Source organism: Ostrea edulis, chromosome 5 (genome assembly GCF_947568905.1).
Source record: "Ostrea edulis chromosome 5, xbOstEdul1.1, whole genome shotgun sequence".
Taxonomy (NCBI): domain Eukaryota; kingdom Metazoa; phylum Mollusca; class Bivalvia; order Ostreida; family Ostreidae; genus Ostrea; species Ostrea edulis.
Window position 1 is genome coordinate 85,997,664 of NC_079168.1, and position 18,449 is coordinate 86,016,112.

Sequence of the window (18,449 nt, forward strand, 5' to 3'; positions counted from 1 at the left end):
AATTGATGCTAAAAATACAATACAAGTGGTAAGAGTAAGGGGGGGGGGGGGTGTTCAATCCATACCCAGGTGCCTGAGGGTTCCAGGTAGTGTATGAAATAAAGTACACTACTGCTGATGGTTAAATGGTACATTTTGTACGTGTTGTATTTTTTCTTCAGATCCTGAGATGTTTATTCTCCCTTCTGAACTTTTCCTCTGTGTACAGTCATATCGTGAGAGGTCTGGATTACAATGTCAAGCATTTCCTGAAATCCAGAAAGACTGCAGCAAAGAGTTCCAAGTTTGTCCGTAAACTGGTGTCCGAACGTGTAGATGTTTGCGGGTTTGATGTTGTGCCCAGTTTCTTTAACACCAAAAATTTCCTGTATCTCTGTCCAGCACATAATTCAGCATACATTCGAGCCAAAGGAGTTTCTCAAGTTCGGATGGCAGGCTTTGACAGTATGTATATGTACATGTCAACTTGGCTAATAATAATTGTTGACAATAGCTAGGCTTTAGTCTGTACATTGTCATGTGACATTTTAGTAACATCAAATGTTGGATTTCTTGAAAGAAACTGAAGTCAAAACTTCGACTTAAGTCTGAGATTTCCGGGTTAGCTCAAAATTTGACTGGTCAAATAAAAGAAAACCCAGACTTAAATGTAAGTTTGAGATTCTTTCGAGAAATTAACATTCAACAGCCTGTTGGAAAATGCCAAAAACAAACAATTTGTAGGTCAATGCAATCCATTTCTATCTATAGTCATGCATCATAAACTTTTGCGAGACTTTACCTTAGAAATGATATATCTTGGTTTTGGTTCATCCCTCTATTCGTATATATCTTTTCGCCCCTCGCAATTCATTTGTGAGAGGGGATATAGTAATGAGCCTGTTTGTGTGTGGATGACTGAATATGTGTGTAACATTGAACTTGTAGACACTCTACAGGCCACAAGTTTTGTTCCATTGATTTCATACTTCAGATGTAGCTTTGTTATTAAGAGAGGAAGAACCCTATCGATTTTGGGATCCAAAGGTCAATGGCACTTCAGGACTTCATAGAAAAAGCTTGTAGACAGGGACATGCCCCACCCTGTAGAGGTCTTCTTGATATAATCACTTATATGCTCCGCTTTGAATATCGCTGGGGCATAAAGTGCCTTTGTCATGTCTGTCTTCCATCCCTCTGTCCATCTGTCCTTCCATTACACTTTGTGTTTAGCTCAGTTTCTCTGTCCATCTGTCCTTCCATTACACTTTATGTTTAGCTCAGTTTCTCTGTCCATCTGTCCTTCCATTACACTTTGTGTTTAGCTCAGTTCCTCTGTCCATCTGTCCTTCCATTACACTTTGTGTTTAGCTCAGTTTCAAAGAAACTATTCAAGATATTTTTATCAAACCTTTTATGCCGATACATATTGGTGACATCTACTCAACTGGTTGATATTGACCTTGACATGGTCAAGGTCACAACAGACCTCCAATCCAAGTTCACTACATTTTCATTGTTACACAATATCTTGAAAAATGTTCAACATATGGTTTTCATATTCTACAGATAGGTAGTTGTTTATTGTGAAGAAGATGCCTATCGATGATGAGTGTCTGTCTGTCCATCATCACTTTCATTGTGTCTCAATGTCATGAAATTTTTTTATCAAAAAGCTTTCATATTCTATAGGTAAACCATTAAAGAAACAAATGTATAGATTTTTACATAGATGTTACAATCGGAGCAATACTTGAGATTGGGTGAAATAATACTGGAGATTGGGTGTAAATAAGTGAGATTTTTCACCAAAATAAGTGAGAAATAAGTGAGATTTTAATTGGACATATAAAACGTAACAAACACAATATCTTAATTATGATTAGCTTTTCTAGCTTTATTGAGAATAGCAGATGATGGTATATAATCATAACCGTTGTCATGTACATTGAATTTAGCACTCGGCAAACTATGGATAATACCCATTGATTGACTCTGTCACCAGTCTGTTCGAATTTTTCTTCGGATAGAAAAACTCCTTTCAGAATCGGCATTTGAAACTGAAAAATTGCACCCACACATTGTGCAGTATGCATGATTGATACCATTAGAGCTCCCTTTCACCCACGGATATTCAAAAACTCGTGTGGGATTGTACTTAACGCCAAATTAGAAATTGTAGGTTCCGATAAGGGCTGTTCCATTAAAACATATGAGGTACCCGGGGAAGGCACTTTAAAATTTGGGTAACCACCCATAGAAGCATAAAAATGTAATGAGGGACCACTCACAGAAGCAATTTTAGATAGTGCGGCACCACCCATAGAACTGAAATAAATGTGAAATACACTTTTTCTTTAAATTCAATATGTATGAATGACTATTCATAACCCCTGAATAGAGGTCTATTTTCAGATGTTCCCAAGCATGATACTAAAGAGAAGAGTATCTTGGGTCTCATCACCATTCAAATAATTGGCCATCAATGAAGTTTGATCATAGAACCATCAATTTATTTTATCAAGACTGTCTTTCTTAAACACGATGAACTAAATCAATTTTATAAGTCTACCTGTTCATAAAAAGCCTAGTATTGTAAATGTTCAAAAACAACTATTAGAAGTTTTAAAATTGACTAGTATTTTGAGTATTAAAAAACAAGAAAATGTGTCTCTGCAACACTGATGTCTTAGATATTTGTTACACTACGGCTCATTGCATTGTTCACAAGGATGTTATGGAATGACAACTGGATCCTGTGATCTTAACCTTTGTAAAAATAATAATAGGGTTCTATGTCATTCTAAAAACTATGTACCAAGTTTGATAAACAGTCATCACTGAATGAAGTTGATTTTAGAGAGTGTCCAAATGCTATAGAATAACAACAACTTCTTTGGGAAAACGATAATAAAAAGCTGAAGGACTTGATCCATTTCTGACAGTTGAAGACTTTTATATCCCTCTCCAAATTTGTGTATTTAAGGTGGTACCCAACACCCAAAGGAAATAACTCTGTAAAAATCAGCTAAACCTTTTAATTCGATTTGATATCAAATTTAGAGCATCTCAGTGATCAAAAGTTTGCTTGATGAAATTTCTACATGTATATATCTATTGAAATTATTCAAATGAAAATGTGTGGTTGAAATTTCTTGAAATTAATATAAATTTTCCTTCATTGGTCAAAGTAGATGAGTATAAAACAAAATTTAAAGAAAATTAAATGAGCGAAATTTATGCTAGTAATGGTGTTGGGTAACCCCATTAAAATCTATAATTCTGTAGTCATAGTTCAACATAAGATGACAAATACTAATATGAACAGGTAGAACAAGTTTTAATTATTGGAAAAATATTCTTTAAACTTCAACACAAAATACAGTTCTAATTAATCTTTATACAAAAAACAGTGCACAACCAAAACTATATAGATTGTCCAAACTCTAACTTTGGCACTTTATACTCCAACATTAAGTCAATTATTTGAATTGGCATGCTACACAACAATCACCGACTTTCTTACATACCAAATCACCCAGGGTGGACACAAAATTGAAAATAATAATGCCAATCCGAATAAGTTGCCAATTTGACAAAGACAATTATTCTATAAAAATGGCTATTCAAAAATTGGATAAAGCATTTGTCAAATTTAATTGTAATATGACTGTTCAAGAAAGGCCATTGCATATTGCTTTAAAAAAGTCACTGACTTGTGTATACATCGGTAACAAATACCTAGAATTAAAACCATGTCTATAAAATAATAGGTAAAATTGGGAACATAGATTTACCCCAAAACACCCAAGAATACCCCAAAATATCATAGAACAGCACAGTAAACAACCAATATCGTTCATATATTAAAGAAAAATTGAATGTTTTAGTAAAAATTGTAACCAATAAAAAAAAAAAAAATTTGGTGTAAAACAAACAATATGAATATTTCGTTAAATGATCAAAACAGTAAATTATTTGATGCCGCCGATTGCACAATCACGAGTCTTCTTTACTTTCGAATTATGTTTATTTTACAATCTACTCATATCTGCTTTGCAGTGGTCTCCAGTAATTAAAGTTTAATTGCTTTCCTTTGATGTAATAATTTAGCCTATAATATCGATCATTGATTAAATATGAATTTTCATTTTTTTTTTTTTAATATCAGTTAAAATCTAATTTTTTTAAAGATTTTATTTAAATATAAAATATACATTTATATGTCATGTGACTCCGATGAGCAGGGAAAATTAACCGAGTTATCGATCTTGAAATAACTCTTTTATGTATATTGATACCTTTTCAAATAATATACGGCAAAATTGTTCAGTTTTCTGCGTAAATAACAAAGTTTTAACCAATATTTTATTTTAAATTGTGTTTTTGGGTCTTTTCATTGTGTTTTTGGGTGTTCTTGGGTGTTTTGGGGTAAATCTACGAGCCGGGTAAAACTAGCTGCAAATCTCTGAAATTCAATGTCACGATTTTGACTTCTTAAACTTTTGAGGTAAAAGTTTTTCCAGTGTCTCATATAAAGAAGTATCAGATATATTTATACTTTTGATTTCCTTGTCCACAGTAACTAAAAAGTCTGCCTTGGATTTTCTTCCAGTGTGTGTTGGCTTTTGAAAGTGTGTGTGCAATACCTTTAACTCAGCAATTGTTAGTAATAATATTGGACTGTCTTTAAAACTATCTAACAATTTCTTCTGCTTTAGTTTATTTCGTTCCTTTTCTTTGACATCTTCAACATACTTCACTATTCTGTCTTCTCTTACTCCTATAAGATTACTGATAGGTGCAAGATCTGAGCTTGACAATCTATCTGGGTCACTCTCCATCAAATACTTTCAACTTCCGATTGTCAAGTCATTTGCATATGCCATATAAAGTAGTATTTACATCAATGGACAAGTATGGAGGCGAAAGCTATTTCGTCGGTATTGAAAAGGTTTAAATTTAATATCATGTTAAAAACCGAACAGCAGACTGCAACAATATGATTTTCCTTTCTTTGTCGAAGTGGCTCAAGTAACTACATTTTCGCGCCGTTTGTCAATGTTAAGCTTTTTCATTAGATCCACCTACGAGATTTCGCGATAACAAGCATGGCGGAGCAGACGAAGAATTTTGCATGCTGTGCATTATAATTAATGAAAAACACCTTTATTAGACATGCCCGAGCACAAAGTTGGTACTCCTTTTGGTGTAAACAACATTTGGGACTAATACACAGAGTTTATTATCGGTTATTCATAAAATTATTTTGCACCATTATGAAGATCCTATGGAGTTGTAGCCTCATCCCGAAAACGTCAGAATAAAAAAAAATGGATAGGGCTACATTATTGCAGCTAAAAAAAATCAAAAACCATTTCAATGGACCACGAGCACGTTTCGTTTTCCATTTTGGACAAGGGAAATAATCCTAATTTCCGGTCGCTATAATTTTAGAGTCAAAGCGGAAACGATAACCGGATCGCGGAACCTCATCGACCGAGATAAAATGAAGACAGAAAACGGCGTTTGTTTCACATTCTACTTTCAACCCTTCCCTTCTCTTGTTGCATTCCTCTCAGTTTCGGTAAAAAAATAAAGATTTTATCAAAACAACCACCCACAGATGCAGTTTTCTGGCAGTAGGTACCCACCATAGATGCAATTTTCTACCAATGACAAGCACCCATAGATTTTTTTTTAATTGCCGTCCCCGGGTACCTCATATGTTTTAATGGAACAACCCTAAGTGTCTCGATCTCTTTGACATCCTGGCGTAATCTGATGCGCTATTATCGTTTCAGCATTAGAAATTACACCCCACTTCTGAATACTACTTTGTGTTAAATGTATTATTCTACCCCGCGAACGAAGTTCAAGGGGGGGGGGGGTATATAGGAATCACTCTGTCTGTTCGTCTGTCCATCTGTCCGTCTGTCTGTCTGTGCAGATTCGTGTCCGGACCATAACTTCTTTGTTCTTTGATTTAGGCTTACCATATTTAGCACACAGGTGGATCACCATGAGACGATGTGTTGAGTACCTTCATGACCTCTATATGACCTTGACCCTTGACCTCAAGGTCAAAATTAAAGGTTTTTTTTTTTACAATAGATTTGTGTCCGGGACATAACTTCTTTGTTCTTTGACATAGGCATACCATATTTGACACATGAGTGTATCACCATGAGACGATGTGTCATGTACCTTCATGACCTCCATATGACCTTGACATCAAGGTCAAAATTAAAGGTTTTTACAATGGATTCGTGTCAGGGCCATGACTTCTTTGTTCTTTGACATAGGCATACCATGTTTGACACATGAGTGTATCACCATGAGACTATGTGTCATGTACATTCATGACCTTTTTATGACCTTGACCTTTGATCTCAAGGTCAAAATTATAGGTTTATGCCATGGATTTGTGTTCGAACTATATCTTCCATTTTCTTCTACAAAGGCATACCATATTTTTACACTCAGGAAAGAGGTAATTTATACCTATTAACAACACCCTTTGGGAGATTGGGGTAAGCGGGGGTATTCTTAGTGAGCATTGCTCACAGTACCTCTTGTTATAATAACCCATTGATTAGTTATCACAACAAAACTTATCTGAGAATGAGCGATTGTTCATACCTCATTCACCGTTTTGAATGAAATATCACGTGCTTAAAAATAGACATCTCGTCATCAAACGAGATCAGGAAAGTCAGAAACAAAAAACATTTGTTGTATGATACTCAGGTGACCATTAAGGCCCATGAACCTCTTGTTGTATGATACTCAGGTGACCATTAAGGCCCACGGACCTTGTGATTTATTTCAATATTAATGAATTGCATACAATTAAGTAAATGTAGAACAATAAAGAGATACTTTAGCCAACTTGATATTCTTTTGTCTTTTGAAACTTTTATTTGAAAATGAAAAAGTACTAGTGACAATTTGTTGAAGAGATTAAAGATTGAGTACTTAATTTTCTTCCATATTTGATATTTCAGCATACAGCAAGTTTATTCAGAATCTGATATTGACAAAGAACAATCTGACAACACTCCCAGATGCTCTGTTTTCCTCTCTAAAACTGCTGAAAATTGTGGATCTCTCGAACAATATTCTAGAAACTCTCCCAGAGACTATAGGGCAGTGCAGCCAGCTTGAAATCCTGAGACTGAATGAAAACAACTTAACTGACCTTCCTATGGAGCTGTCACAGTGTGGAAACTTGGTGGTGTTGAACATTTCCAGGAACATGATGGATCATCTTCCCCTTGTGATCCCGCAGTGCTCGAACATTGAGCAGCTGTTCATAAATGACATGTTTCTGACTGAGCTTCCAGAGGATATAGGTTTGAACATGTGTTCATTTTAACAGATTATGACTCGTTTTTATTTCTGCTTTAACTCAGCTGTAGATTGTATACATGTGCAGGTTTTAAGTGTACATTGTATATTGATATATTTGTGACCATATCAAAGTTCAAATAGTTTCATTGTCAGACTCATGTAGTGGAATACAGTGTAACATGGTTACAGCAAACACATTTATAATGATTTCACTCCTACAATAAAACACATTTATAATGATTTCACTCCTACAATAAAACACATTTATAATGATTTCACTCCTACAATAAAACACATTTATAATGATTTCACTCCTACAATAAAACACATTTATTGTGAACCTCCATGGCCAGAAAAAAAACAACAGTTCATTATAACCAAACTTCATTGTACTTTAAGCAACATTTATAGTGAACCTCCAGGGCCAGCAAAAAATAGTTCGTTATAATCCAAACTTCATTATACAGTAAAACACAGTTATAATGAACCTCAAAGGCCAGCAAAAAGCAGATCATTTTAACAAAATTTAATTATATCCAATACAATTTTCATTACTCTCCTCTAATAGAAGACTAACTATCACTTCACAATAAGTGTAAATTCGTTATAAGCGTGTTTTACTGTATGTCAAATTGATATGTAAGAGTTCTTTTGTAATGTAGAGTCTAGGTTCATATCATCTCTATATAGTAAGGGTAGGGGCATTATTAGAATTCAAGGTACATGTAGATCGATCCTCATGTGATGTCATAGGTTTTTGCAAAAATCTTTATTAAATTAAACTTTGCGCACGATAGAAATATATCTTTCAGAGGAATTTTATTCAAAAGATAAAATCAAAAACTGGTAAACTGATGATAATAAAAAAGTTTATATTTTCCATAGACAATGGATTATTTATAATTAAAAAATTCTGTCAAGGGCAATAACTCCTATGTATTTCCTCTGCTATATATCTAATATACATTGATTGATTGAATATTGTTTAACGTCCCTCTCGAGAATATTTCACTCATATGGAGACAACACCATTGCCAGTGAAGGACTGCGAAATTTAGGCCTACATGTATATGCTCGGGGCTTATGGCCTTTGAGGAGGGAGGGATCTTTATCATGCCACACCTGCTGTGACACAGGACCTCGGTTTTAGCGGTCTCATCTGAAGGACCACCCCATCTAGTCATCTCTTACGACAAGCAAGGGGTACTGGGGACCTATTCTAACCTGGATTCCTATGGGATACAATGTTTTCCCTAATATCCACAATTATTTTATACATATTTATAAATATTAAAGCAGTTTTTCTAAATTGTTGACATTCAAAATATGTCATCTTAACAAGTTTTTATTTTTTGTGTGTCTGATATCTTAAAAAAGGTGGCCACATACACATTTTCTTTGGTTATTAATGAAAGTAAACTATATTGAGTAGAAATGCATTTTTTCCATTTTCAACCATTAATATTGATACATGTGTATGTCGCATGACGGTGGAACTATGCTAAATAAATGTTATACGTGGGAAAATGTAACAACTCAAGTGAAGAATGTGGCCCATAGGACTCTTCTTGGTTTTTATACGCCTGTCGAAGATGGGGCGTAATATGGTATGCCATCTGCCTGTCCGTCCGTCTGTCTGTCCGGACCTTGTGGGGGATACAGACCAAACTGTAAGCTCCAGGATTTTATAACTTGGTGCATTTGATCACGATGATGAGAGGAAGATGGGTATTATTTTTCAAGGTCAGAAGTCAAAAGTAATGGTTGTAGTATTACTTGGTAGGAAAACTTTGTGGGCAGGATACAAACCAAACCATAAGCTTCAGTATACTACAACTTGGTATACTTGATCACCATGATGAGAGGAAGATGCCTATTGTTTTTCAAGGTCAAAGGTCAAGGTCCCAGTATCACTTAGTAGGAAAACCTTGTAAGCAGTATACATACCAAACTATAGGGGCTAGGGCTGTCAAACTTAATACACATACACTTTATGCCAAGTGGATGATGACTATCGTTTCTCAAGTTCAAAGGTCAAGGTCGAAGTAGCAGGATGCAGACCGAACCATTTGGGCTAGGACCATCAAACTTGGTACACATGCACCTTATGCCAAGTGAAAATATTGCATAGAGAGTACTTGATTTGTCTGTTTTTACAATGCAAAGAAAGTATGTCATACTCTGATGATTGCTGATACAACCTGAAGCGAAGTTCTACAAATCATGGTGTAAGAAAAACACCTATATTAGCTTTTCACAGGTGTATTACATTGTATGTACCATTGGCGATACTCTTGGGTTTTTTTTTTTGGTGATAAGATTTTTACAATATTTATTTTACATGGCCATTTTAAGAAACACAAAACATTTTTATTTGCATTTGTTTGCACTATTCCATTTTCCTTATTCAAAAAATCATTATTGGTTTTTATAATTTCAATGAGATTGTACAGAGACCACACACTTTTCTCTGTAACTGTTCTCTTGCAGGAATTGCTTGTAATCACACCTTTTGCTAGTCATAAAACAAACCAATCACTGTATAAACACATGCACAAGAATAACCTCTCTGTTTGAGATGCTGTGGTACACTGATGAGTACCACAAACTTACAAAATGTATGTGTTTCTTACAGTAAAAAGTTATGTGTGATATTTTAGTGTTTTTCCACCATTACTAACTGAGCATATTTTACTCTTCAGGCAACTTAGACAATCTGGAGACCCTTTATGCTAATGGAAATTGTTTCACCTCCCTACCTGACAGTTTTAGTATGCTTCAGCGGTTGAGTGACCTCTCCTTACGTGGGGTCATCTGGTTCGTCAGTTCGCCCTCTTACATAATGTCCAGAGAACGCTTCAATGAGCTCCTCGAGGTCCATGGACTTATCAGGTGGCTGGATGCCCATAATGAGGTTTGTAAATGTGTGAAACTATTGCTTATATGATATACTCTGATTAATTTTTGTTAGAATATTTTTAAAATTTTATAGATGATTACAATGACTCTACATTGGCATGCTAATGAGGAAAAGTATGATGTGATAGTACCAGCACCATCTCACTGGTACCATTGATGGTTGGTCTATATACCCAATTGCCAATATAGTGACGAGAATAGGAAGTTAAGCTTGCCTCACAAAGAGGCTTGCTTTGTTTGAAATATTATTTGGAACATAAGATTCTATATCTTTTTAATGACCCCATAATCAGAGATTCAGGGGCATGTAGTTTTTGGTCTGTCCATCAATTATTTGTCCATAAAACTTTCTTTAAGTGACCTTGACCTTAGAGTGTGACCTACTTTTGGAAAATTTTAAACTTGGTCATAACTTTTGGGCAGTTAGTGATAGGGTTCATATTTGACGTGTATTCCTTGTGATAAGACATTTGTTTTGGTACAATTTTTTTTTTACCTCATGACCTTGACCTTGGAGTTTGACCTACTTTGGAAAATTTTAACCTAGGCCATAACTTTTGAATGGTTAGTGATATATAGGGCTTTCATATTTCATGTATGTATTCCTTGTGATAATACCTTTCTTTGGGTTCCATAATTACGTATGTGAACATCAGTGTTTCGCTAACACAGTTTGTTTAATTTTACAAAATATAGATCAGTGGACCATTTTACAAAAGAGCTGATGACTAAGACATATTTTAACTGCAGGCAGTGTATTCTTTGTTTATTTACCCACTCTGGTTTTCACATGGAATAATTTGTATATACAATAATATTTCCAATTTTTGTCTCTTTGAAAAATTAGGCCTAATGCCAAATTTATGCTCGTGTTTTTAGCTCACCTGAACCAAAGGTTCAAGTGAGCTTTTCTGATCGCTTTTTGTCCGTCGTCTGTCCGTCTGTCCGTCTGTCTGTCCGTCTGTCCGTCTGTCTTGTCTGTCCGTCTGTCTGTTAAACTTTTCACATTTTCGACTTCTTCTCCAGAACCACTGGACCAATTTCAACTAAACATGGCCAAAAGCATCCTTGGGTGAAGGGCTTTCAAGTTTTTTCCAAATGAAGGGCCATGTCCCTTTCAAAGGGGAGATAATCACAAAAATGCAAAAATAGGGTGGGGTCATTTAAAAATCTTCTTCTCAAGAACCACTAAGCCAGAAAAGCTGAGATTTACATGAAAGCTTCCTGACATAATGCGGATTCAAGTTTGTTCAAATCATGGGCCCCTGGGGTTGGATGGGGCCACAATAGGGGATCAAAGTTTTACATACAAATATATAGGAAAAATCTTTAAAAATCTTCTTCTCAAGAACCACTGAGTCAGAAAAGCTGATTTTTACATGAAAACTTTCTGACATAGTGCAGATTCAAGTTTGTTCAAATCATGGCCCCCGGGGATAGGATGGGGCCCCAAGGGGGATCAAAGTTTTACACACAAATATTTAGGGAAAAAATTTAAAAATCTTCTTCTCAAGAACCACTAAGCCAGAAAAGCTGAGATTTACATGAAAGCTTCCTGACATAATGCAGATTCAAGTTTGTTCAAATCATGGCCCCCGGGGGTTGGATGGGGCCACAATAGGGGATCAAAGTTTTACATACAAATATATAGGGAAATACTTTAAAAATCTTCTTCTCAAGAACCACTAAGCCAGAAAAGCTGAGATTTACATGAAAGCTTCCTGACATAATGCAGATTCAAGTTTGTTCAAATCATGGGCTCCGGGGGTTGGATGCCCGGGGCCACAAGGGGGATCAAAGTTTTACATACAAATATATAGTTAAAATCTTTTTCTCAAGAACCACTGAGCCAGAAAAGCTGATTTTTACATGAAAACTTTCTGACATAGTGCAGATTCAAGTTTGTTCAAATCATGGCCCCCGGGGAGTAGGATGGGGCCACAAGGGGGGATCAAAGTTTTACATACAAATATAGGAAAAAGCTTTAAAAATCTTCTTCTCAAGAACCATTGGGCCAAAGAAGTTGACATTTACATGAAAGCTTTCTGACATAGTGTAGATTCAAGTTTGCAAAGGGTAGTTTGGGCCATAATAGGGACTAAGGTTTTACATGCAAATATATATGGAAAGTCTTCAGATATGGGCCAAGGTGACTCAGGTGAGCGATGTGGCCCATGGGCCTCTTGTTTATATAATGTCCGGACACAGAATATGTTTATAATTTGTTAGTTCACCTTAGCTTAAAGCTCAAGTGAGCTGTTCTGATCACCCGCTCTCTGTCGTCCATTCGTTTGTCTGTCCGTCTATAAATTTTTCACATTTTCAACTTTTTCTCCAGAACTACTGGGCCAATTTCAACCAAACTTAGCAAAAAGCATCCTTGGGTAAAGGGTTTTCAAATTTCTGCAAATGAAGGGCCAATCCCCCTTTAAAGGGGAGATAATCACAAAAATGCAAAAATAGGGTTATGTCTTTTAAAAATCTTCTTCTCTAAAACTACAAGGCTAAAAGAGCTGAAATTTACATGACATAATGCAGATTCAAGTTTGTTTTAACCATGAACCGTAGGGGTTGGTTGTGGCCACAATAGGGGATTAAAGTTTTACATGTGAATATATAAGGAAAATCTTATAAAGCCTTCTCAAGAACCACTGATCCCACTGGGATCCGGGTTAGAATAGGTCTTCCGTACCCCTTGCTTGTCGTAAGAGACAACTAAATGGGCCGGTCCTTCAGATGAGACCGCAAAAACCAAGGTCCTGTGTCACAATACAGTCCCAGAAACGTTCTTCTTTCCCACTTGAATGGTCAGCGAACGCAGAGCGAACGGTGAACGAACGCAGAGCGAACAGTGAACGCAATTTGGTGAACGGTGAGCGAACGCAGAGCGCAAAGTGAACGGTGAACGAACGCTAAGCGCACGCTGAACGCAAAATTATCTATTTACTCGGAATGTTTCGGATTTTTCCCTGGGATTTTACTTATTTCATAATCAAGTAATAAAATACATGTACCAGTATATTTCATCAATTAATAAAAAAAACCCCAATAAACCGGAATTATGATACAGCATATTTTACAGTTCTGGATATATTCAATGTAATATATTTTTGTACAAGTACCGAGTATACATTTATATATATCATGAAATTATCGCAAATTGTACATTAATACACGTAACAGTCATACACAAACAAAAGCAAATTTCGTATGTACATTGTGTATATAATACCATTACATGTACAGATACATTTGATGCATGGGTATAATATATATACAATGCGTGTGAAAAGGAAAACACTATAGTCTACATGTGTAGCGACATCCAGAATTTAGAGGTGTTCATGTATGGCTTCAAACTTTACGAGCTCGATCGTTTGGGATACCTGTAATTAACAAACACCCCCAAAAGGAGTCAAGATAGATGCAGTAAACAAACAATACGGACGGTATACCCTGTGTCAACACCTTAACACTCCTAACAGTATTAAATATTCCTACTTACATTTTGTGTTATTCATTTGTTACAGCTACATCGACCCGAGGAAATAATCAGTACAAAACTTTCTATTTTTATTATTGATGTGACCATAGATTGCAGTTAGATCGTACAACATTTGTATATATTTGATGTAGATAAAACTATTTAATATACTGAACTACCCGTAGAATGTTTAAAGGCTAATGCAGAAACGTACCAGATAAACAATTACATTTTTGCATTAAGGACAAATGTTACAAAAGTTTCAAATTTGGCAAGAGTAGTAATGACAATGTCTTTCATAAATATAGGCGTAAAAATAGCTATATCAGTTTGACATTCTGACACGTACATTATTACTACATATGGTACATTGCACATGATGTAGTATCGTTTGTTTGTTTTTATTTTTCAAAGTAGGGAGGGGTGACTTGTTTAAAACTCTTGTCAAGCAATGCAAAATAATTATAATAATTTGTGCCCGAACTTGTAAATGCTAAATCGTGAACACAGGAGAAGAGGTTTTCATTACCTGAAACTGTCTTATTTTTTGTACTTGGGTTAAATTCATAATGACAAGTTCTTATATTCGTCTCTCATTTAGTATTGTTTTTAACCAAAGCTCAAATGAACCTTTCGGCATTCACAGTGGATAATCCTGACATTTTGTACTTCAAAATTAAATTTCTGATATAGTAGGAAAGTATCCTTCCACTCTTATGCACACGTTCAATTTTATTTCCGCCTTGCTACCAAGATTGGTCCTTTCACTTTGGTGTTCCGAATGACAATGAAAAAACTGAACGATGAACGAATGGTGAGCGCACGCTGAACGCTTTGTGAATGGTGAACGAATGGTGAGCGCACGCTGAACGCAAAACTGTGAACAGAGAGCGCACAGTGAACGCACGCTGAATGAATGGTGAACACACGCTGAACAAACGGTGAATGCACGGTGAGCGAACGCAAAAATAGTAAAGTAGAACGTTTCAGGGACTGTAGGTGTGGCACATTAAAGATCCCTCCCTGCTCAAAGGCCGTAAGCGCCGAGCATAGGCCTAAATTTTGCAGCCCTTCAACAGCAATGGTGACGTCTCCATATGAGAAGTGATAAAAGAATTAGATAGGTTACATGATGAATATGTTTTGGTTCCAGCTGACAAAGCTAGTAACAACATTGTCTTTGTTTGTAAGGCTCATTATTACAACTGTATTTTAAACGAACTTGGCATTAATTCCACTTTTGGTAATCATACTTATACTCCAACTGCCCTTTCAAAAGATGAAATTCTTCAAAACCATGCTTCAGTTTTAGACACATTTAATATTCCAGTCAATGGGTCGAATGAATATGAGTTACCGTACCTATACTGGATTCCTAAACTACATAAAAACCCTTACAAACAAAGATACATTGCTGGATCCAGTAAGTGCTCTACCAAGCCCTATCTTTGCTCCTCACGAAAATGTTAACAGCTGTGAAGGAGAAACTTCAAACTTACTGTGCGACTACATATGCCAGAAGCGGTGTTAATCAAATGTGGATTCTAAAAAATTCTGAAGAACTTTTAGTAAACTTGAAATCACAGAATTTTCCCCAAATCAATAGCATTAAAACCTATGACTTTTCAACACTATACACGACCATTCCTCACGATAAATTAAAGACTAGACTTTTTGACATCATAGACAGTTGCTTCTTCAACAAAAACGGAAAACGGAAATATTCATATCTAGTGATCAGTCATTCAAAAACTTACTTTGTTAAACACCACTCTGATTCCACGCACAAGTACTCTGAAGTTGAAATAAAAAATATGCTAGAGTTCCTCATTGACAATATCTTCATGGTCTTTGATGATCAGGTCTTCCAACAGTCTGTTGGAATTCCCATAGGCACGTATTGTGCTCCTTTGTTAGCTGACCTGTTTTTATATTCATATGAAGCAGAATTTATTCAAAAACTTCTACGTGAGAAGAAAAAATCTCTCGCTGTGACCTTCAATTCGACTTTTAGATATATCGATGACGTTTTGTGTATTAACAATAATAGCTTTCATTCATATGTCGATTTGATATATCCCTGTGAGCTCGAAATAAAGGACACCACAGAGTCGTCCACTTCTGCTTCATACTTAGATATTTTATTGAAAGTAGACATTAACGGCAAACTGACAACTCAACTGTATGACAAACGGGATGATTTCAGCTTTTCCATGGTCAACTTCCCATATTTGTGTAGAATATTCCATTATCACTTGCATATGGTGTTTATATATCTCAACTGATTCGATATGCAAGAGCTTGTTTTGGGTATAGTCAGTTTTTAAATCAAGGTAAGCTACTGACAAACAAGTTGATGGTACAGGGATTTCAACAGTCTCGATTGAAGTCAGCATTTCGCAAATTCTATGGTCGTTATAACGATCTAGTTCGTCAATACAACCTCGCATTGGGTCAAATGCTGTCTGACGTGTTTCATACCGATTGTTAAGCCGTTCTTGGCACATTGATTTTGACTGCAGATAACTCCGTTTACCTGATCAGGATATGGGGCTCACGGCGGGTGTGACCGGTCAACAGGGGATGCTTATTTCTCCTAGGTACCTGATCCCACCTCTGGTGTGTCCAGGGGTCCGTGTTTGCTCAACTGTCTATTTTGTATTGCTTATAGGAGTTATGAGATTGATCACTGTTCGTTATCTTCACCTTGCATGAGTGTAATATTCTTGAGAAGGATGTTAAACAATATTCAATCAATCAAGAACCACTGGGCCAAGAAAGTACAAATTTACCTAAAAGCTTCCTGACATAGTGCAGATTCATGTTTGTTAAAATCATGACCCCTGGGTGTAGGTTGAGGCCACAATAGGGGATCAAAGTTTTACACATATAAATATTTAGGGAATATCTTTTAAATCTTCTTCTCAAGAACCACTGGGCCAAAAAAGTTTACATTTACATGAAAGCTTCCTGAAATACTGCAGATTCAAGTTTGTTTAGTCCCCGGGGGTAGGTTGAGGGTGACAATAGGGAATCAAAGTTTGACATACAAATATATAGGGAAAATCTTTATATATACATGGGCCAAGGTGACTCAAGTGAGTGATGTGGCCCATGGGCCTCTTGTTTATATACTGACATGGAATATGATACTTTGTTTATATACTGACATAGAGGAACAGTCTAATAGCACATGCTGCAGATGCAGCCATCAGAAATACTTTATGATTATTATTTGAATCTTAAAAATCAAAGAATGTAATTGTATAAATGTTCTGTTGTAAATAACCAAGCAATTTGATAATGATATTTATATTTACAGACAGGACAAAGATAATTAGGTTTTACTGTATAATGATATTTATATTTATACAGAGGACAAAGATAATTAGGCTCTACTTCATAATGATATTTATATTTACACACAGGACAAAGATAATTAGGCTCTACTTCATAATGATATTTATATTTACACACAGGACAAAGATAATTAGGCTCTACTTCATAATGATATTTATATTTACACACAGGACAAAGATAATTAGGCTCTACTTTATAATGATGTTTATATTTACACACAGGACAAAGATAATTAGGCTTTACTGTATAATGATACTTATATTTACACACAGGACAAAGATAATTAGGCTCTACTTTATAATGATGTTTATATTTACACACAGGACAAAGATAATTAGGTTTTACTGTATAATGATATTTATATTTACACACAGGACAAAGATAATTAGGCTCTACTTTATAATGATATTTATATTTACACACAGGACAAAGATAATTAGGCTCTACTTTATAATGATGTTTATATTTACACACAGGACAAAGATAAATAGGTTTTACTGTATAATGATATTTATATTTACACACAGGACAAAGATAATTAGGTTTTACTGTATAATGATATTTATATTTATACCCAGGACAAAGAGGAATTGTTCAAGTTCTTTGATGAGGATGGGAACGGAATTATGGACAATAACGAGATTGGGAGACTAAATGCTACCATATACAACATCTTCCCCAGATTTGGCTACAAAGGAAGAGAATTACCAGGTATAACATGATCAAAGTCATTTTGATACCCCCAGCAAACAAAGTGGGGGGGGGGGGGGGTTACTGGAATAACCTTTTTCATGTTTACCAGAAAACTTTCTTAAAGATTGATGCATTGGTGCATTGTAGATTTCAGAAACTTTAGCTCAAATCAGCAGATTTAAAGATGTGTCAAGATTCATTAAAACTGGGTGTCAAGATTCTTTAAAACTGTGTGTATTTTATTTCATATATACTACATTATTTATTAGTGTATTTGACAAAAATATTCACCACTAAATCCATGTTTGAAATATTTAGGTTAATTGATTCACAATTATATTATTAAACTAAATGTTCTGATCTGCTGGTTGTGCAGCCATTAAAATGGAAATAAAACAGAAATTAAAAACTTGAGGCAACAAATTATCCATCTCTGTCTAATTCAGGTTTTGATAAACCCATTTGTAGACGAGACATGTATTATGGTACAGCAATGTCTGTCTGTTTAGGGTTTTCTGTTTCTTTTTATACCCCCCGCAAACAAAGTCGGGGGGAGGGGGGTATATTGGAATCATCATGTCCATCTGTTTGTGTCTGTCCATCTGCCTGTATATACAATTTATGATTTTTTCCTTGCATGTTCTAAGAAACTAGTGCATGG

At 35.5% G+C, this 18,449-nt stretch overlaps 1 protein-coding gene across 1 annotated transcript in view; it reads left to right on the forward strand.

Annotated features, from left to right (window-relative positions):
* The window catches only part of LOC125650663 (uncharacterized), a 196,027-nt gene that overhangs the window by 102,703 nt on the left and 74,875 nt on the right, over positions 1-18,449 (forward strand). Inside the window, exons 37-40 of the mRNA XM_056166606.1 lie at positions 162-444; positions 6,987-7,334; positions 10,035-10,246; positions 17,674-17,806. Of these exons, the coding sequence (XP_056022581.1) occupies positions 162-444; positions 6,987-7,334; positions 10,035-10,246; positions 17,674-17,806 (976 nt within the window). The remainder of the gene's footprint in view (positions 1-161; positions 445-6,986; positions 7,335-10,034; positions 10,247-17,673; positions 17,807-18,449) is intronic.